Source organism: Halyomorpha halys, unplaced genomic scaffold, assembly GCF_000696795.3.
Source record: "Halyomorpha halys isolate HHAL.00 unplaced genomic scaffold, Hhal_1.1 Scaffold170.1, whole genome shotgun sequence".
NCBI classification, from domain to species: Eukaryota; Metazoa; Arthropoda; class Insecta; order Hemiptera; family Pentatomidae; genus Halyomorpha; species Halyomorpha halys.
In genome coordinates, this window is record NW_027107231.1 from 1,591,108 (window position 1) to 1,606,250 (window position 15,143).

At 32.8% G+C, this 15,143-nt stretch overlaps 1 protein-coding gene across 1 annotated transcript in view; it reads left to right on the forward strand.

Moving 5' to 3' along the window:
- The window catches only part of LOC106678977 (monocarboxylate transporter 5), a gene marked incomplete at its 3' end in the record, with an annotated part of 35,412 nt that extends 20,485 nt beyond the window's left edge, over positions 1 to 14,927 (forward strand). The window contains 5 exon segments of the mRNA XM_067045525.1: positions 3,651 to 3,935; positions 11,404 to 11,547; positions 12,957 to 13,142; positions 13,300 to 14,048; positions 14,708 to 14,927. Coding sequence (XP_066901626.1) covers positions 3,656 to 3,935; positions 11,404 to 11,547; positions 12,957 to 13,142; positions 13,300 to 14,048; positions 14,708 to 14,927 — 1,579 coding nt within the window.
- Between the last annotated feature and the right edge of the window lie 216 nt (positions 14,928 to 15,143).

Sequence of the window (15,143 nt, forward strand, 5' to 3'; positions counted from 1 at the left end):
TATTCATTACAAGGTTACTAGTGGATATCGACTGCTCCCAGTCCATACTACTAAACAGTGAAACATTCCATGATGCTTAGTCTGAAGACATGGGTTTGGGAATCATCCAAGCAGTATGTCAGTAGTCCTGAAGCTTTCCTGCCCACGTTCCTGGAGAGAATATTAATTATCTATTTGAGAATATCCCTTTTCTTTTCTTACTTTTAAAACTTATCTGATTTCAACTGGATTTTTCTTATAAGTAGTCACAATTTATTGATATTTACTGTTGTATTTACAAAATAATACATCTAGTAAATTTGAGTCTTTTATAAATTTCGATTATCGAGTGAATTCATGTTTGTCACTGTTTTTATTTGTTCCTTTGTAAATCACCCAATACTTGTACAAGTAGGTTGGTAAGTGAAAGTCGTGTGATTTGTGAACCGCACCAATTTTTTAAAAATGCTAGGTACTATCACAAATATGTTAAATAAATTTTTGTTTTCTTTTATAATTTTTTTTTGTAAATATTGTTATTTACTATTTGTTTTCATAAATATTACTACAAGCTACTTGTTACTGGTTGATAATAGTTAGAATAGTTCCTATTAGCCGTTTTTATACATGGTAAATATAATTTTAAAGAAGCTTAAAAGTATATACAGTCATCCATGTATGTAATTTTACACGATGACTGAAGATCTGCGAACCAAACTCCTTTACCAGGAATGGGGAAAATGTCTTGTAGAGGTCTTGGGCCCTGTTTCATAATAAAGTGCAAACTAATACTATTAGTCTTGTAGATTTAACTTAATATAATAACACTGACTTGTACAATAGTAACTTGTACATTAGTACTTTTTAACTTCTGTGATATCACCAATAGTCCTCCTATAGTCCTATAGTCCTCTCTATTATGAAAAAAAGTATTAGTGGAATTACCACACTAGTTTTTATACTTGTACTATGAACTAATACTATTAGCTTTAATTATGAAACAGGGCCCTGGTCGCCTTACTGGTAATGAAAACCGGCACACAAGCCACAGATATGAGGATTATGGGTAGAGAAGTTGGCCACTGTCAGTGGGTCCTGATTATGTTATAATTAAAAACATATTTCGGCGCCACAGCTGTTTTTATCTTCGAGGATTATCCGGATGAGTGGTGCTGAATAGTGATTGAGGCTAGGGATTAGATGGTTGGAAAGGTTTTATCGGTATTTAAATATATGGATTAGTAGATTTACTCCGTGAGGTTGTAAATACATTCTTAAAAAAAAAGTAAAAGCATATTCAATTTTTTTTCTATCCCCATTCCTAAAGCATTCTACCTTTCCTAATATAACTAACATTTATTTCTCCATCTCCTCAAAAATCAATCTTCGAGATTCAGTACAAGAGCTCAGTAGAAAAAAAAAAGTCAGGTTTTTTACCCTCATTTTTATCGCTTTAATGAAAACCATGTATAAATAAATACAAACCTAATTATTTTTTTATTTTTATTTTATTTATTTATTTAATTTTTTTTTTTTTACTTTTATCATGCCATAGGCGTTGATGACCAGAGGGTTTTACGCCTTTAAGCAACAATCAACAACAACAACTACATATAAACCTAATGTATAATACTTTTTTTTTTCAAAGCACCTATTTGAAATAAAGTATTGTGTTTAACAGAGTCTATGTATTGGGGTTTTGTTTTTATCTGAAACGTTGTTACATTTTAAAACATGAATGTAGTGAATTAGTATTGATTTTATTTGATAGTTTTGAGTTAATCTGTGTGATATTTAATGGTATTGGGGCATACCACTTGTAGGAGTTAAATGTATAATATTTAGTTAAATCGAGCAATATTTAAAAAGCACCTGAAATTAAAAAACGACATGAAACCCTCCACTCCCGTTCTCCATGGTTGCCTTACTTAAATGACTTTTCAAACAGACAATTATAGCAAGTAGGTTGTTCGATGTACGACATGTTCAAATTTTACAAGAGTTCATAACAGAAAAAGAGGTAATCATTCCCCGCCGGACCCGCCTCGCTAAGACCCCGGGGAGCGACGGTCCTATATCACTTTTGAAATATTAGCTTATAACAGGAAGAGCAGACTTTAAGATAGTTTAATCGACCAACATTTAAAAAGCGCCTGAAATTGAGAAACGTCGCGTGTTATGTATTATTTATAATATAATATATTTTATGTATAATATATAATATGATAAACTATGTATAATAAGTCTGCCAAGTGCCAAGGTTAAGAGAATAAAAAATTGCAGCTGTTTCAAAACGTAAAAAAATAATAATTTTTAATTTGGAGCTCCACATCTTTCCAACTACATATAAAACTAGAAAATCTAGTTGAATATATTATCGGAAGTAGAAGAAATTTGCCAAAATATTAGCCCAAATAGAACTGTTTACGTTCAACAGTTTCCGAGAAGTATTATTTTAAACATTTCATAAAAAAATCACAAGTTAGTTTATTTATTTAAGGTGATTTATATCTCATGAATTATTAGACGCAGAAGTATCTAGTAGCTCTCATATTAAAGCTGGTTTAATATGATATAGAGTAGTATCTGACGTCTATTTTTGTAGGAGTATTAGTTTTCTAGATATTTGACAAAGAAAAATTCACAAAATGTTGATGTCTAGTTGTTCGGACAAAAGTTTTTAATTATCAAAAATTGTCTCACAGGAACCATTACACGGACAGATTTCTAATATATCTCTGAGATATAGTTTTAGATAAATGAAAAATATTGTACGAACATCAAAATTTTGTGAAGTTAAATATCTTAAAAACTACTACACTTACTCTGATAAACGTTACAACCTACTTAATAATACTTTCACTTGGCTTTGTTTTGAGTGTTCGAAATCACCTGTACGTCTAATGGTGCTTCAGATATTTTTTTCCTATATCAAATATTTTGTCTGAACAACTAAAAATCATCATTTCCTGAATTTATTTTGGCAAATATCATAAAAACTCTCATGAAGATGAACGTCACAATACATTTTTTATAAAATGTTGCTTTTTAAAAAGCTTAGGTCTGAAACTATCGAACGTATTTAATATGTCGAGCTATTTAGTTATTTAGCTATTTTTTATGGTTCATATTTTAGCAAATTTACTCTTTTGTAAATCATGTTTGATGAGATTTTCTAGTGTTGTAGTTAGTTATAAACTAATGGAGCTCCGAATGAAAAATTAATTTTTTTAAACAGCTGCCATTTTTTATTCTTACCTAAGTATACTTGGCAGACTCCTTAATTTGGCTTGTAATTATACATGGTTTTCATTAAAATAATAAAAAAAGTTGGGTTAAATAAACGACTTCTTTCTCCTCTTTGGTTCTTGGACTTATATATGTAACAATAAATGTTTATATAAGGATGTACAAACATGTGAATGTGTTTCTATTATCAAGTTTCCTATTCTTATTTTATTTAGTAAATATTCACAATTTATCTTTTATTATTGAATTTCAATCATCTATAATAGAGCCAAATAAATGTTGATTGAATTGTAAATTGCTATAATGGGAAATGAGTGTTCTAGAATAAAGATATTTTTCATTTCACTTATGAAATATGAAATCAGTATGTAAATGCTGATATTGATTATCATCATGTTCCTAATGATCTATTATTCTTACAGCGGATATGACAGCAACAGAGACCGGTGGTGAGGAAAAGAAAGCGGTTGAAACGCAACCCCTTAAGGATGATGGACCGCAGACAGTCACAGCCTACGTGGCCCTGCCCCCGGACGGTGGATGGGGTTGGGTTGTCGTCGCTGCTTCCTTCTTGTGCAACGTCGTCGTTGACGGTGTCGTCTTCTCCTTCGGCGTCTTCCTCAACCCGATTGCGGACGAGTTCAACGTATCCAAGTCCAAGGTGACAATTGCTGGGGCTCTGCTTTCTGGTTTCTACCTCATAGCAGGTACGTTTGATATTTTCTCATCGTCAAAATTTTATTTGTGAAAGCAAACAGTGTGTGTTCACCTGTTCTCAGGGTTAGTTATTATTGTTTAAAAATTATTATTTTTAATTTCATTATCAATGATCCCATTATTAAATAAAACTACCTGATAATAAGGATATTTTCTCAGAGTACTCAGCAAATATCCATTAGCATCACATATTTTGCCAACGGTATAAAATAATTCAATAGTCAAATTCAATATTAATATAATATAAGATGGATTGAGTTGGATAATATGTTAGTTCTTGATAAATACCATTTGGTTGAGAAATATTTAAATATGTGTCCATGTAAGTATCATTGAGTACACAATATACAATTTTAATAAAACTGATTTTCCGTTTAAGTAAAACTTTTTTATTTCTGACATTCCAATAACTAAGGAGAAATCAAATGATTTTTTCTGTTGCTAGAAAAGGTATTATTCTGCTGATGTTTAGGGAAGTAGGTTGATGTTAGTGATTTGAAATTTTACTTAAAACAATTTGTGTGTTTTTTTTGTCAATGTCGTTAATTGAAAAATTAAAAGAAATACCAAAAATATTTTGATGTTATACAATACAATGGTTGGTGTAAATATTAATTTATCCAGTTCAGAGATGTGTTGATTTGTATGAATTCGAATTTTACTCATGCCCTATATTGTTCCTTCCAATAATCAATATTCCCATACTTTTTATTGCAACTCCATAAAAGAACAGTATAAAAGAGTGTTCCACTTCATGCTTATCGGATTTTATAAAGCTAATGGATAATTTACATATTTCTACGCAACAATTTAATTGTTCGTTGACTGTAAAATCATGAGACCTTGAGAGGTTTACGTCTTTTAAATAATTTGCAAACTGTTTCTGCGACTTCATTGTGAAATAATAAAGGTTATTTCTTTGAAGATAAGTTAATAGTAAGGTATAATCTATTTTAAGCTTCTAAACAGGGTTGGTTATTTATTACCTTTTCAGATTGGCTTAATAAGTGAAAACTAAGGGAGTGAAACCCGCGATGTCACTTATTTTGTTTAAATTGATTAATTGATGGATAAAAATAGATAAAGTAAAGCACCATATTTATAAAAGGTTAAACGTGTAAAAAAAAGATTTTGCACCTTTTAAAAAAATCGATTCCAAAAATATCAACTCGGGTGAATTAAAGGCTCTGTCCATGCTTAGGGGGTGGAGGGGGCAGATGATGTCCAGATATTAATAAATCCTCAACAGTTAGGTGTTGGAAATGGATAATAATAATAATTATGCAATAACTCATACATTTAAATACAAATAATATTTTTTTTTAGGAATCATCAAACATTTAGTGTCTCGTTTTTTGGATATTTGTGGTACGTATTTTTGGATACTTGTATTCAAGAAATACAAGCATTGTTTAGTATCACTTTTACGTATCGGTTTATTAATGTCTTAATGGTGTTCCAACAATTCACAGGGAGTTTCTGCGTCCCTCCCTCCAAATATTTATAATAACAATTAATGATACAGGTGATAAGATGTGATGAGACCACATTTGTCCGGAACAAAATGAGATTAAATTGATAATGGGAAATTATCCTACTAGGAAATTGATACAAACAATTTTTATTATTGTAGTGTTCCACAACTTTTATCTTGTATGTTGTAAAATGACTCATTCAATGTATTATTTGTGTTTTGTTAAAGTAGTATCTGTTCCAACTGATAACATAACTACTTCTTTATAAATGGCGTTATATGTCCTCTTCTATGTAATAATTTTATCAATATTAGCATAATCCTTGGTCTCTCTGCCTCCACCTAATATTTCCTTTGAGTCTATGATCCCCTAATTTCATATTGCCCAATTGAGAACGTAAAGTATAAATGATTATTGAAATCCGTTTCAGGGTAAGATCTCTTACTAATTTTGATAAATCACCCTTGTATAGTAGAAGCACCTAATCTTCGGATTTCATCGGATGAAATAACTTAGGTTTTTCAGAGGTAACTGTTGTATCCTTTTCTTTTGTATGAATACTACGAGTATTTGATTACTCGTATTGAATATTCTTGAATGAGTATATGAATACTCGTATTGTATATGCTTGAATGTCACTTTATCGCATATTTCATGATGAAATTTAGATTTCCAATGCATTACGCTGAAATATTTTTCCTCATTTATAATTCTTATCATTAATCCTTTGATGCTTTTTCATGATTATTTTATTGGTTTGCAAATTAGGAAAGTATCAAGCGTATTGATGAGGAATATTGCGACTTCATTTTGTAATTTGTTTTCAGTACTTATTTTCTTTTCCACAATTTTTTGTAGTCACATAACGTGTTCTTATATAAAATAAAAATAATAACATAAGTCTTATGAGATCTTCGGTTATTCAAGCTCCATTGAATTTAGGGAAATGAATTAGAAAAAGAATCTGTGCCAGTTATATCACCAAGTATACTATCGCTAACCTCGATTGGAATGTTTCAGAGTTAATTGTTTGACCTCCTACTTAAAGCTTTGGGTGTATTGTTTCCTTGAATCACTCGTATTTACGAGTATTAGGGCTTTCCTCCTTATTATTATTCCGCATTTTCAATATTTATAGCTTTCTACATCAGTAATCTTTCGCGATTCTGATTATTATAGTAATAATATTAGGGTATGTTAAATTACTTTTTTTATATTTGAAAAAAAATTTAGACCAGACAAAATAATTTCAAAAATCTTAACTTTATTATCGAGATCTAACTTAATTTTATTCCAACTATTCAAGGATAAGAAAATAAATTATTACCTTCAACCAAATTAACATATTTTCAGTTTTGGCAGAAAAGAGCCTTCGCTAAGGATTCTGGACTGATTCACTGATATCTTCATTGCTAGCGCAAGCCAGATTAATTTTAAATTTTGCTATAAAATTTTTGAAAATGAATCCCTAGCTGATCCCAGCGAAAATTTGTATGTTTTTCTTGATAAAGTCACAAGAAAAAGCAAATTATATTATTTTCCTCTCGTCTTTCATGAATTTTTGTAAAATGAATTATCCTTTAAAATAAAATAACACTAGAAAATTCTTAGATCAGATCCTAACATGGAGATCTCACTAATAATAATAATTATTTAAATAAAAACCCTAAATTAATGTGACGCATAAATTAAATTACTGTTGATTGCTTATCATTAATGATTTTAGTGAATTGAGGGATTTTAGGGAAATGAGAAGGAAATTCTCCAAATAATCGCTGTGATCTACTTCCACTTTTCTTTCTACTCACTTTCAGAAATTATATAAATTAATTTATTCAATATAAGAACTACTTAGATAATTAATAAGCCAAACACTCTTAAAACTTCAATATTACTTGTTGATGAATTTCGGACTGAATTTTCTTCATTTTCAAACCCAAAATCATACATTAAATGTTATCCACAATATATAAAAATCTATGTAAATCATTTTGCTAATTCACAATAAAAAGATGTGGTCCAAAAAGTCATCCAATTCGAAAATAAAAGATATATAAAATTTTAAGGGTGTTTGTTTTCCCAGAAGTTGCTATATTGAAGAATATATGACCTTCAGTTAATAGTGTTTACTATTATTTTGAAAAATAATTTCATTATATAAAATAGGTTTTTACTGATACGTACTTTTGACTCATTAGTTTCAAGCGCTCAGTTAATTTATTTAAAATCATTACAAAAGGGCGCCTGGGAACATTTTCTCTTTTTGACCCTCCTATTCTTTCATGAATGGGAAAATTTCCCAATGAGGGGAATACTCATTAATCTGTGGAACCCCCCGAGAGAGGTCAAGGAACCCGGACGGGTGCTGTACTGACCTAGGCCAATACCCGACCTTACTTAACAATGATTCATTCATCTGCAGCAAAGCCGTTATCGACAACCCACCCCCTGGCTCAATGGTACCAGTCTCGGCAGGTTGCTATTAGGGTTCAGTTCTCATTGGATAATAGCGTTATAATTAGGGGCGTGTCTGAGTGAGTGGTCTGGATCGAGTTATCACTGTAGTACGTGGCCTTCTGTCAGAGGTCTGTTGGCTTTTATAACTGTATCTTTTGATAAAACATAATTTATTCATTGTGCTTATACACTATATATTATTGAGCTGTAACTAACTGATTATTTATAATGATTATAAATAAAATAATGTTTATTGTAGATATGGCATGGGTAAAAGATAAACTTTGATAAAAAAATAATTTATTAACTTGAAATTGGAATAATTAACGAAAATAGTAAGGAACATTTGAATTGAAATGGTGAAAAAAAATATATTCCAGCCTGATCTTTTAACCTTCCCGTCCAGTCGCTGGGTAGTTTCGCACAAAATTTTCTTGTTCAGACTGTCGCATGTGGAAGGTTGAACGATGAATGGGTAACCAGATACCCAGCAACCTGTTGGGAAGGTACGGCTGTATTTCAGAAGTCACAGCAACTTCAGTGTGGTGTAAGATACACTTTTTATGAAAAGATACTGAAACTTGTCTTCATCAGCTGTTATTCTAGAATCTTGCAAATATTATTAGAACATTAACTCTGACATACAGGGATATTTATGTGGAATATAAGAAGGTGGGGTATAGGTTAGAACTAGACGAGGGGATTAGGTCTTTGTGGTAGGTTTGAAAGTCAGCATAAAGGCAACAGACAAATGGCTTATCCTAGAAACAGTACATCAACGTGAAAGTTAAATAGGAATATTGTATGAAACTTGAAGATACTATTTCCCAGCTGGGGCTGTAAAAGAGAAAGCACGGTGCGCTTGCATTGGGAATATCTTTAGTACAGGTGAGTAATAAAAGACACTAGGGTCCCACCTAGCAAAAGATAGGTTCCGACAGTCATGCACCGACTATTAAATGTTTTTACTGCTCTTTAGATAAAAATTTTAGCTATTTATTTATACACCTATGTTATTAAAAGAAAGGCATTTACAGTGCAAGTTACTATACGATAACTAAAGAGATGCTCGTCGGTGCCAAGCCTTTGGATTCCAGTATTATTTTTTTAATTTTATTGTATGTTTTAATAATAATAGGGCATTTCTAGGAAATTTTTTTAATTCTTCTTAATATATAAAAAAATATAATATACTTTATTTATTAATTACAACTTATATAGTTTACTACAACCAGTCTTTATGTTTTCATAACCAATTACCAACCTATAAGAAGGTTCACCACAACCTGATTTATGTGATAATTAGTTAGGCAGGCTCTTAGAAAGAGGCCTATCGTATCCCATGGTAAGTGAGAATAGTATCTCTACATTTACCTGTTCTAGGCTTTAGGGGTTGTAGATTAAATTCCTTCAAACAGTCTTCTTCAAAAAGTCGCATCACATGTTTTAATTAAATCCCATTCGAGGCGTATTGCAATTTTTAATTAATGCTTAATTAAATATAAAGTATTTTCGTGTACTCGGAGTAATACACTTTGTAAAAGTTCACCTGAAAAGTTGATTGAAGGAGAAATTTTAATACCCATTTTCGGTCTTTTCTAATTAATTAATTCTATTTCATAATTTGGATAGAATCAGGTGATAGGTACATTTGTGCTATCAGAATCAAGTATATTTGTATTATTTTAATAATTCCTGTACAGTGTATGGCTGGATGCGAAAATATATAATATACAGTTAATTAAGTGTAACCTAATCATAAATTAAGATCACACTTAGAGTGCATAATATCGAATACCGCTGCATAACGAAGATCCACCGTGTATGTTTTGATTTTCAAAGGAATGTTTAAGTAAATTTCGTTGGGATGCAAATAAATTTCAAAGTATAGTAAAAATGTTCTTATTAGTAAAGCTGTTACTTATGATTTTTGGTTCATGCTATATATGCCTAGATATATTGATCTAATTATCATATCCGAGCGCTTTATAACCAACCGAGCATTCCTTCGAATTGGAAAGTAAAGGTGGAATCGAACATCTTACGTGAATGTATCAAGATTACATTCTAAAGTATTAATTGCTTGAAGAAATTTATGGGTCCATGCATACCTGATCCCTAAGATGCGGTGGCGAGACGGAATATTTCATGATGACCTTGGGATGCAAAATTGGTAGGGCGCTGCACAGGACCGTAGGCTAATTCTGATGGCCTTAACTCAGCAAGGAGCATAATTAATAGTATCATTACTTCTTTTATATTTAATATCGAGGGAGATGGCGTATCATTAAAATAACAAACGGTATCTTCGCACCTTTTCCTTTTAATCTCTTATTACCGCTGTTCTATCAACATCCTGCAGACGACATAACCTACAGAGGATAGTGACAGTGCTGTCCCAATACCCGCCTAACCGGAATAGCGCCGCCTTCCTAATGCTAGTGGTTCGCCTTGAGGGTTGTGCGGAACGGTGGGTATTAATGGCGCGGTTGTGGTATCTCTGAAAAGTGGAGGTGTCACGACCTCCCACGATGTTCCTGCTCAGCAGTGGACCAACCCATTCCAAGCGCTCTTAACTCAGACCTCTTAAGCAACAGTTGGTGTCAGTAGTATTTAGCTCTGTGTTGCGCTATTTAATGATGATGAAGCTTAGCTGGTCGAGGTGTTCGGTTCTAATACCAGGAGGTTTACAACGCATGGCGTATTTGAATTTAAGTTTTAAAGATTTTGGATTTGTTTCTTCGATTTATTTATATAATTCACTCGTTTTACAAGAATTAGCCTCAGTGATACGGCTTTTTTCTAAAACTAACGTGCTTTCTTCCTTCATTTGTACTTTCCAACTCCAATTTACAAATCCGAAGTTCATTTCCACAATACCGCAATCCATTACACTGCTGTGCAAAAATCTGATCTTTATTTTAGAATTTTGTTATTACATGGTGCTGATTAAAACAACTAGAGAGCCCATCTCTAGAATACGAAACAAATAATTCCCTCTCCTCAGAAATTTTTAAAATACATCTCCTTATTGTTCATTTCATACTTAAATAGGTGTAAGGTACGTCGAGAGGGTCTAGCAGCGCACACTTTGTGAGAAATTACTGTTAAAACTGTCATATTATTTACCTTTCTTGATTTTTCAGTGCAAGCTAAAATATTTTAATAGGTAAATGGACTATAAAAGTGCCTCGCAATGCACTTTTAAGCAACAGAATTTTCTAATATTTTCTAGGGCGTATATTTCCGTAACCACTTTGTCAAGAGTGAAGGGGGGGGGCGGAGGATGAACCGCGTATGGTTGAATTTATGGTATAGTGGTCCCCAAATTTATATGATTATGGAACCGCTGAACTAAATGGTAATTATTAGTGTGGGATTACCTACCTTCAATTCTAAATACCACTTTGTATTTTATCTATGTCTGTTGCTTTCTAATAATCATTTAGCAATGGCTACTTTCTTATTTATCAATTTTTTTTTTTAATGTGTCCTAAACTAAATAATAACCTCCGATTAATTTCAGGGCCTTTTGTAAGCGCCATCGCCAACAGATATGGCTTCAGATTCACTGGGATTGTTGGAGCAGTTATAGCTAGTGCTTCCTTCGCTACTGCCAGCTATGCAACCAACATTGAGACCATGTGGCTCATCTATGGATTCATTGGAGGTTAATATATAAACAAATCTTTATATTTAATATAAGTAACTCAATAATACTTGCATTTCAGTTATCTTCAGTAGTTTCAGATAGTTACAATTACCTATACAGTATTGGTAAATACCTATTTAAAATTTACAATCAAGATTTTTTTTAAATTACTTGGATTTTAAAACTTGGATTAATAATCTGAAATAATTTTTTCCTCAACTTGTATTTCCTGATTTATAAAAAATGTAAATTTGAACATATTTTTCGCCTTTCTATAATTACTTCTGGCCTTTCTTTTGAAATAATTATATATAACAGTAATTATAGAATGTCAAGCCTAGCAGCAATCATTAAATGTTGCATCCACATTTTTTATAATTAAGTAATCATTCAATATATAAATAAAAGTCCATTAACGGTTTGAACTTGAAGCACTGAATCACCGCTACAACTGGTTTTGTAATGTAATGTAAATTGATGTAAGATGTTTTTAAAATACAGTTCTACTCGCAATAAATAAATGTTTCCAATTTATATCAAGATAGACCGCCTAAAGTTAGAGAACACGGGAGTGGATCAGATGGGCAAATATTCACTTGGATTATTTTTCATTTTAATATTGTTTTACGTGGATTGACCAATCGACTACCGCTCTAATCGTTATAAGTAAATATTTTCAAAGTAAAATCACTAGCCTGGTATAAGAGGTTATAACGACAGTTATAATTGTAGCTTGATATAAAACAGTTTTTAAATTAGGATAAATCAGACCGCCTAAGGGTTTGACGAAAACTATTAAACCAAGACATGTTCTTACCATAATCTTCTGAACATGATCGTTATTATTTCTCTAAATATACAACTACGATTACTTCGTTTTTCCAAATATTTCTTCATTTAAATTGCAGTTTTTGCTTAATATACTATTAATAATAATAATAATAATTGAAATGTTTAACGTTCAAACTAAGGATATTACAAAAATATGGGACCAGAAAGTAGAACGCTCTTAAAATTTTAGAACCATATTAGCCTGGTTTCACATGTAGCGTTTTTAACAAGTACTCTGTCAATGGATTTATTGCTGCACCGGCTATTACTGTTCTGCCTCCAACTTTTCATTCAGACACTTCCTTTACTAACTCCATCACTTATTGAAGACATATGACGACCTCTATGTTTAGTGAAAACGCGGATTCGAGTTGAAAGTCTATTTTTGTATATCTATATGTTAAGGATAAAGCAGATGCTAATAGACAGTAAGAAGTAGCCTGATTTCTAAATTTAATAGTTATCATTACGCCACATTATAAACAAAAATACATTCATACGTTAGTCATAGCATTTGCGTTTCGCTAATATTGAATACAATTTTCCTATTGCATTTTTCTCGCCACAAATGTTCTGAAAGCGTTCCCTTCTTGCAGGTATAGGCTTCGGGATGATTTACGTTCCCGCGGTCATCACGACGGGCTTCTACTTCGAGAAGTGGCGGGCCTTGGCCACTGGCATCTCGGTCACAGGCTCTGGAATCGGCACCATCATCATCGGCCCAATCTCGACGCTCCTAATCGAGCATTTCACATGGCGGGGAGCCATCCTCATTCAGGCAGGTATGCTTCTTTGAATCTTCTTAACTTTGATGGAAATAGAGAACATCCTATAGCAAGAATTTAGAAGAGTTTGAAATTCTTCGTCTTCTCTTGTTCCCTACATTTTTATGAACTTTTTAAAACAGAGACAGTTCCTAACCGCTGTTCTCTATTACAGGAATAGTCCTCAACTGTGCGGTGTTTGCCAGCCTCTATCGACCCCTGAAACCGATCCACATGTCAGTCAATAATAACCAAACTGAAGAAGAAGCGGAACGGACCGAGGTACCGCTTCTTCACAGGATCAAGATGGCAAGGGACCAATTAATGAAGGCGGATTCTATGTTCAGCATGGATAATGAGGTTGAAATCATGGCCCAAGAGCCTTTCGAAACGAGTAAAAAATTCCTAAAAGCGAATCACAACATACTCTACCCTCGAGCTATCGAAGCCCTTCACAGCAGCACCAACAGCCTCTCCAAGTCTAATCAGTCCCTTGATGATACGAGGCGGAAACCCAAAAGCGAACACAGGGTGAAGTATGACAACAACCTCACAATTACCGTATTCTCTGGTAATTTCGAAAAACACTTACATTTGCCGGCGTACACCCTTAAGAGGAAATGTCAGTCTGTGGAATACGACCCTCTAAAAGACTTCCAAGGAGAGGACGAGAATCTGAACGAACACCTCCACGACGACGTCTTCTACATCCCGAAGAAGCCTAGAGAGAACCACCACGACAGAAGGCGCGGCAGTATATCCGTGAAGTACAGGCGGAGAGCGGACTCCACAGGCAGCTACAAGAGCATTAAGTCGCGTCGTAATACGATCTCGAAAGGGCCTAACACAGGGGTTCGTCCGCTCTACAGGGACGATATCTTCTTCCAGGCCAGTCTTCATAGGCTTCCTCAGTACCATTCACACGTAGGTCCTTTCAGGATTTATTTGCATGTTATCACATACATATTAATTAAATTATTATGGTAGAAATATTGTATTAAAAATAACGTTATTTTAGAAATTATACAATAATTAAAGCTTCTAGGTCGCATTGAATTTAAAATAAGGTTTATGTTATAAAATCAATGATCATAAGTGTAAATACATATTTCAACTGTTAAGGAATCCTTTATTTCATTCTAACTAGTTCTTAATGATATACATAATATAAAATGCGTATTGATTTGCTATCACACTAAAGCCTTTGACAATAGAAGAGGTATATTCTGTCATCAATACATAATATTTACTGGCAACTGTTTGCTAACTACAAAAATCATCAAGGACGATGGCAAATATTTACGGCCGTCATCAAATTCGACAATTTTTCCATCAACGAATATTTCGGGAAGAATAATTTAATTGTCTAAAAAATGAAATACAAAAATATAAAAGCGATTCCTATTTATTAAAATTTAGAACTTGGGCTACATTACTTGGACCCCCATAAAAATAAGAACCTTATTTTTTGTTCGTTCTATCACGTGGCTGTTTAACTGAAACTTTGTAAATATTGCGCTTGAGGATTATTCATCTACTCTTCCGCGAACTGGTATTGCCTATAATGTTAATATGATTTGCAGGGTAGCAGCCTTGACTACACCATGTCAGTCACCCGCCTACCAACCTCAAGAGACGTTGAGGAAGAAGAAGAAGGATGTCAACTATGTCCTGAGGCTGTCCGCCGTACCCTGGCAACCATGTTGGATCCATCTCTACTCAAGTCACCATCTTTCATGATTTTCTCCCTTGCTGGCTTCTTTACTATGATGGGGATGTTCACTCCTTTCTTGTACATTGCAGGTAGGTATTCCTAGTCAAAGTGTGCCAACATGAAACTTTTATCAATACTTCATTATAAGATTACATTTATACAATTAATGAATAAGATTCACCAATGAAAAATAAGCACATCGTGTGAGTTTCAGTATGTTTTGGTTTTTTCGATCTCATAAATTTCGTTAAACATTGTATGGGGCTAAGAATTTTAAATGACAGAAATATAAAGGAAGGGTGAAA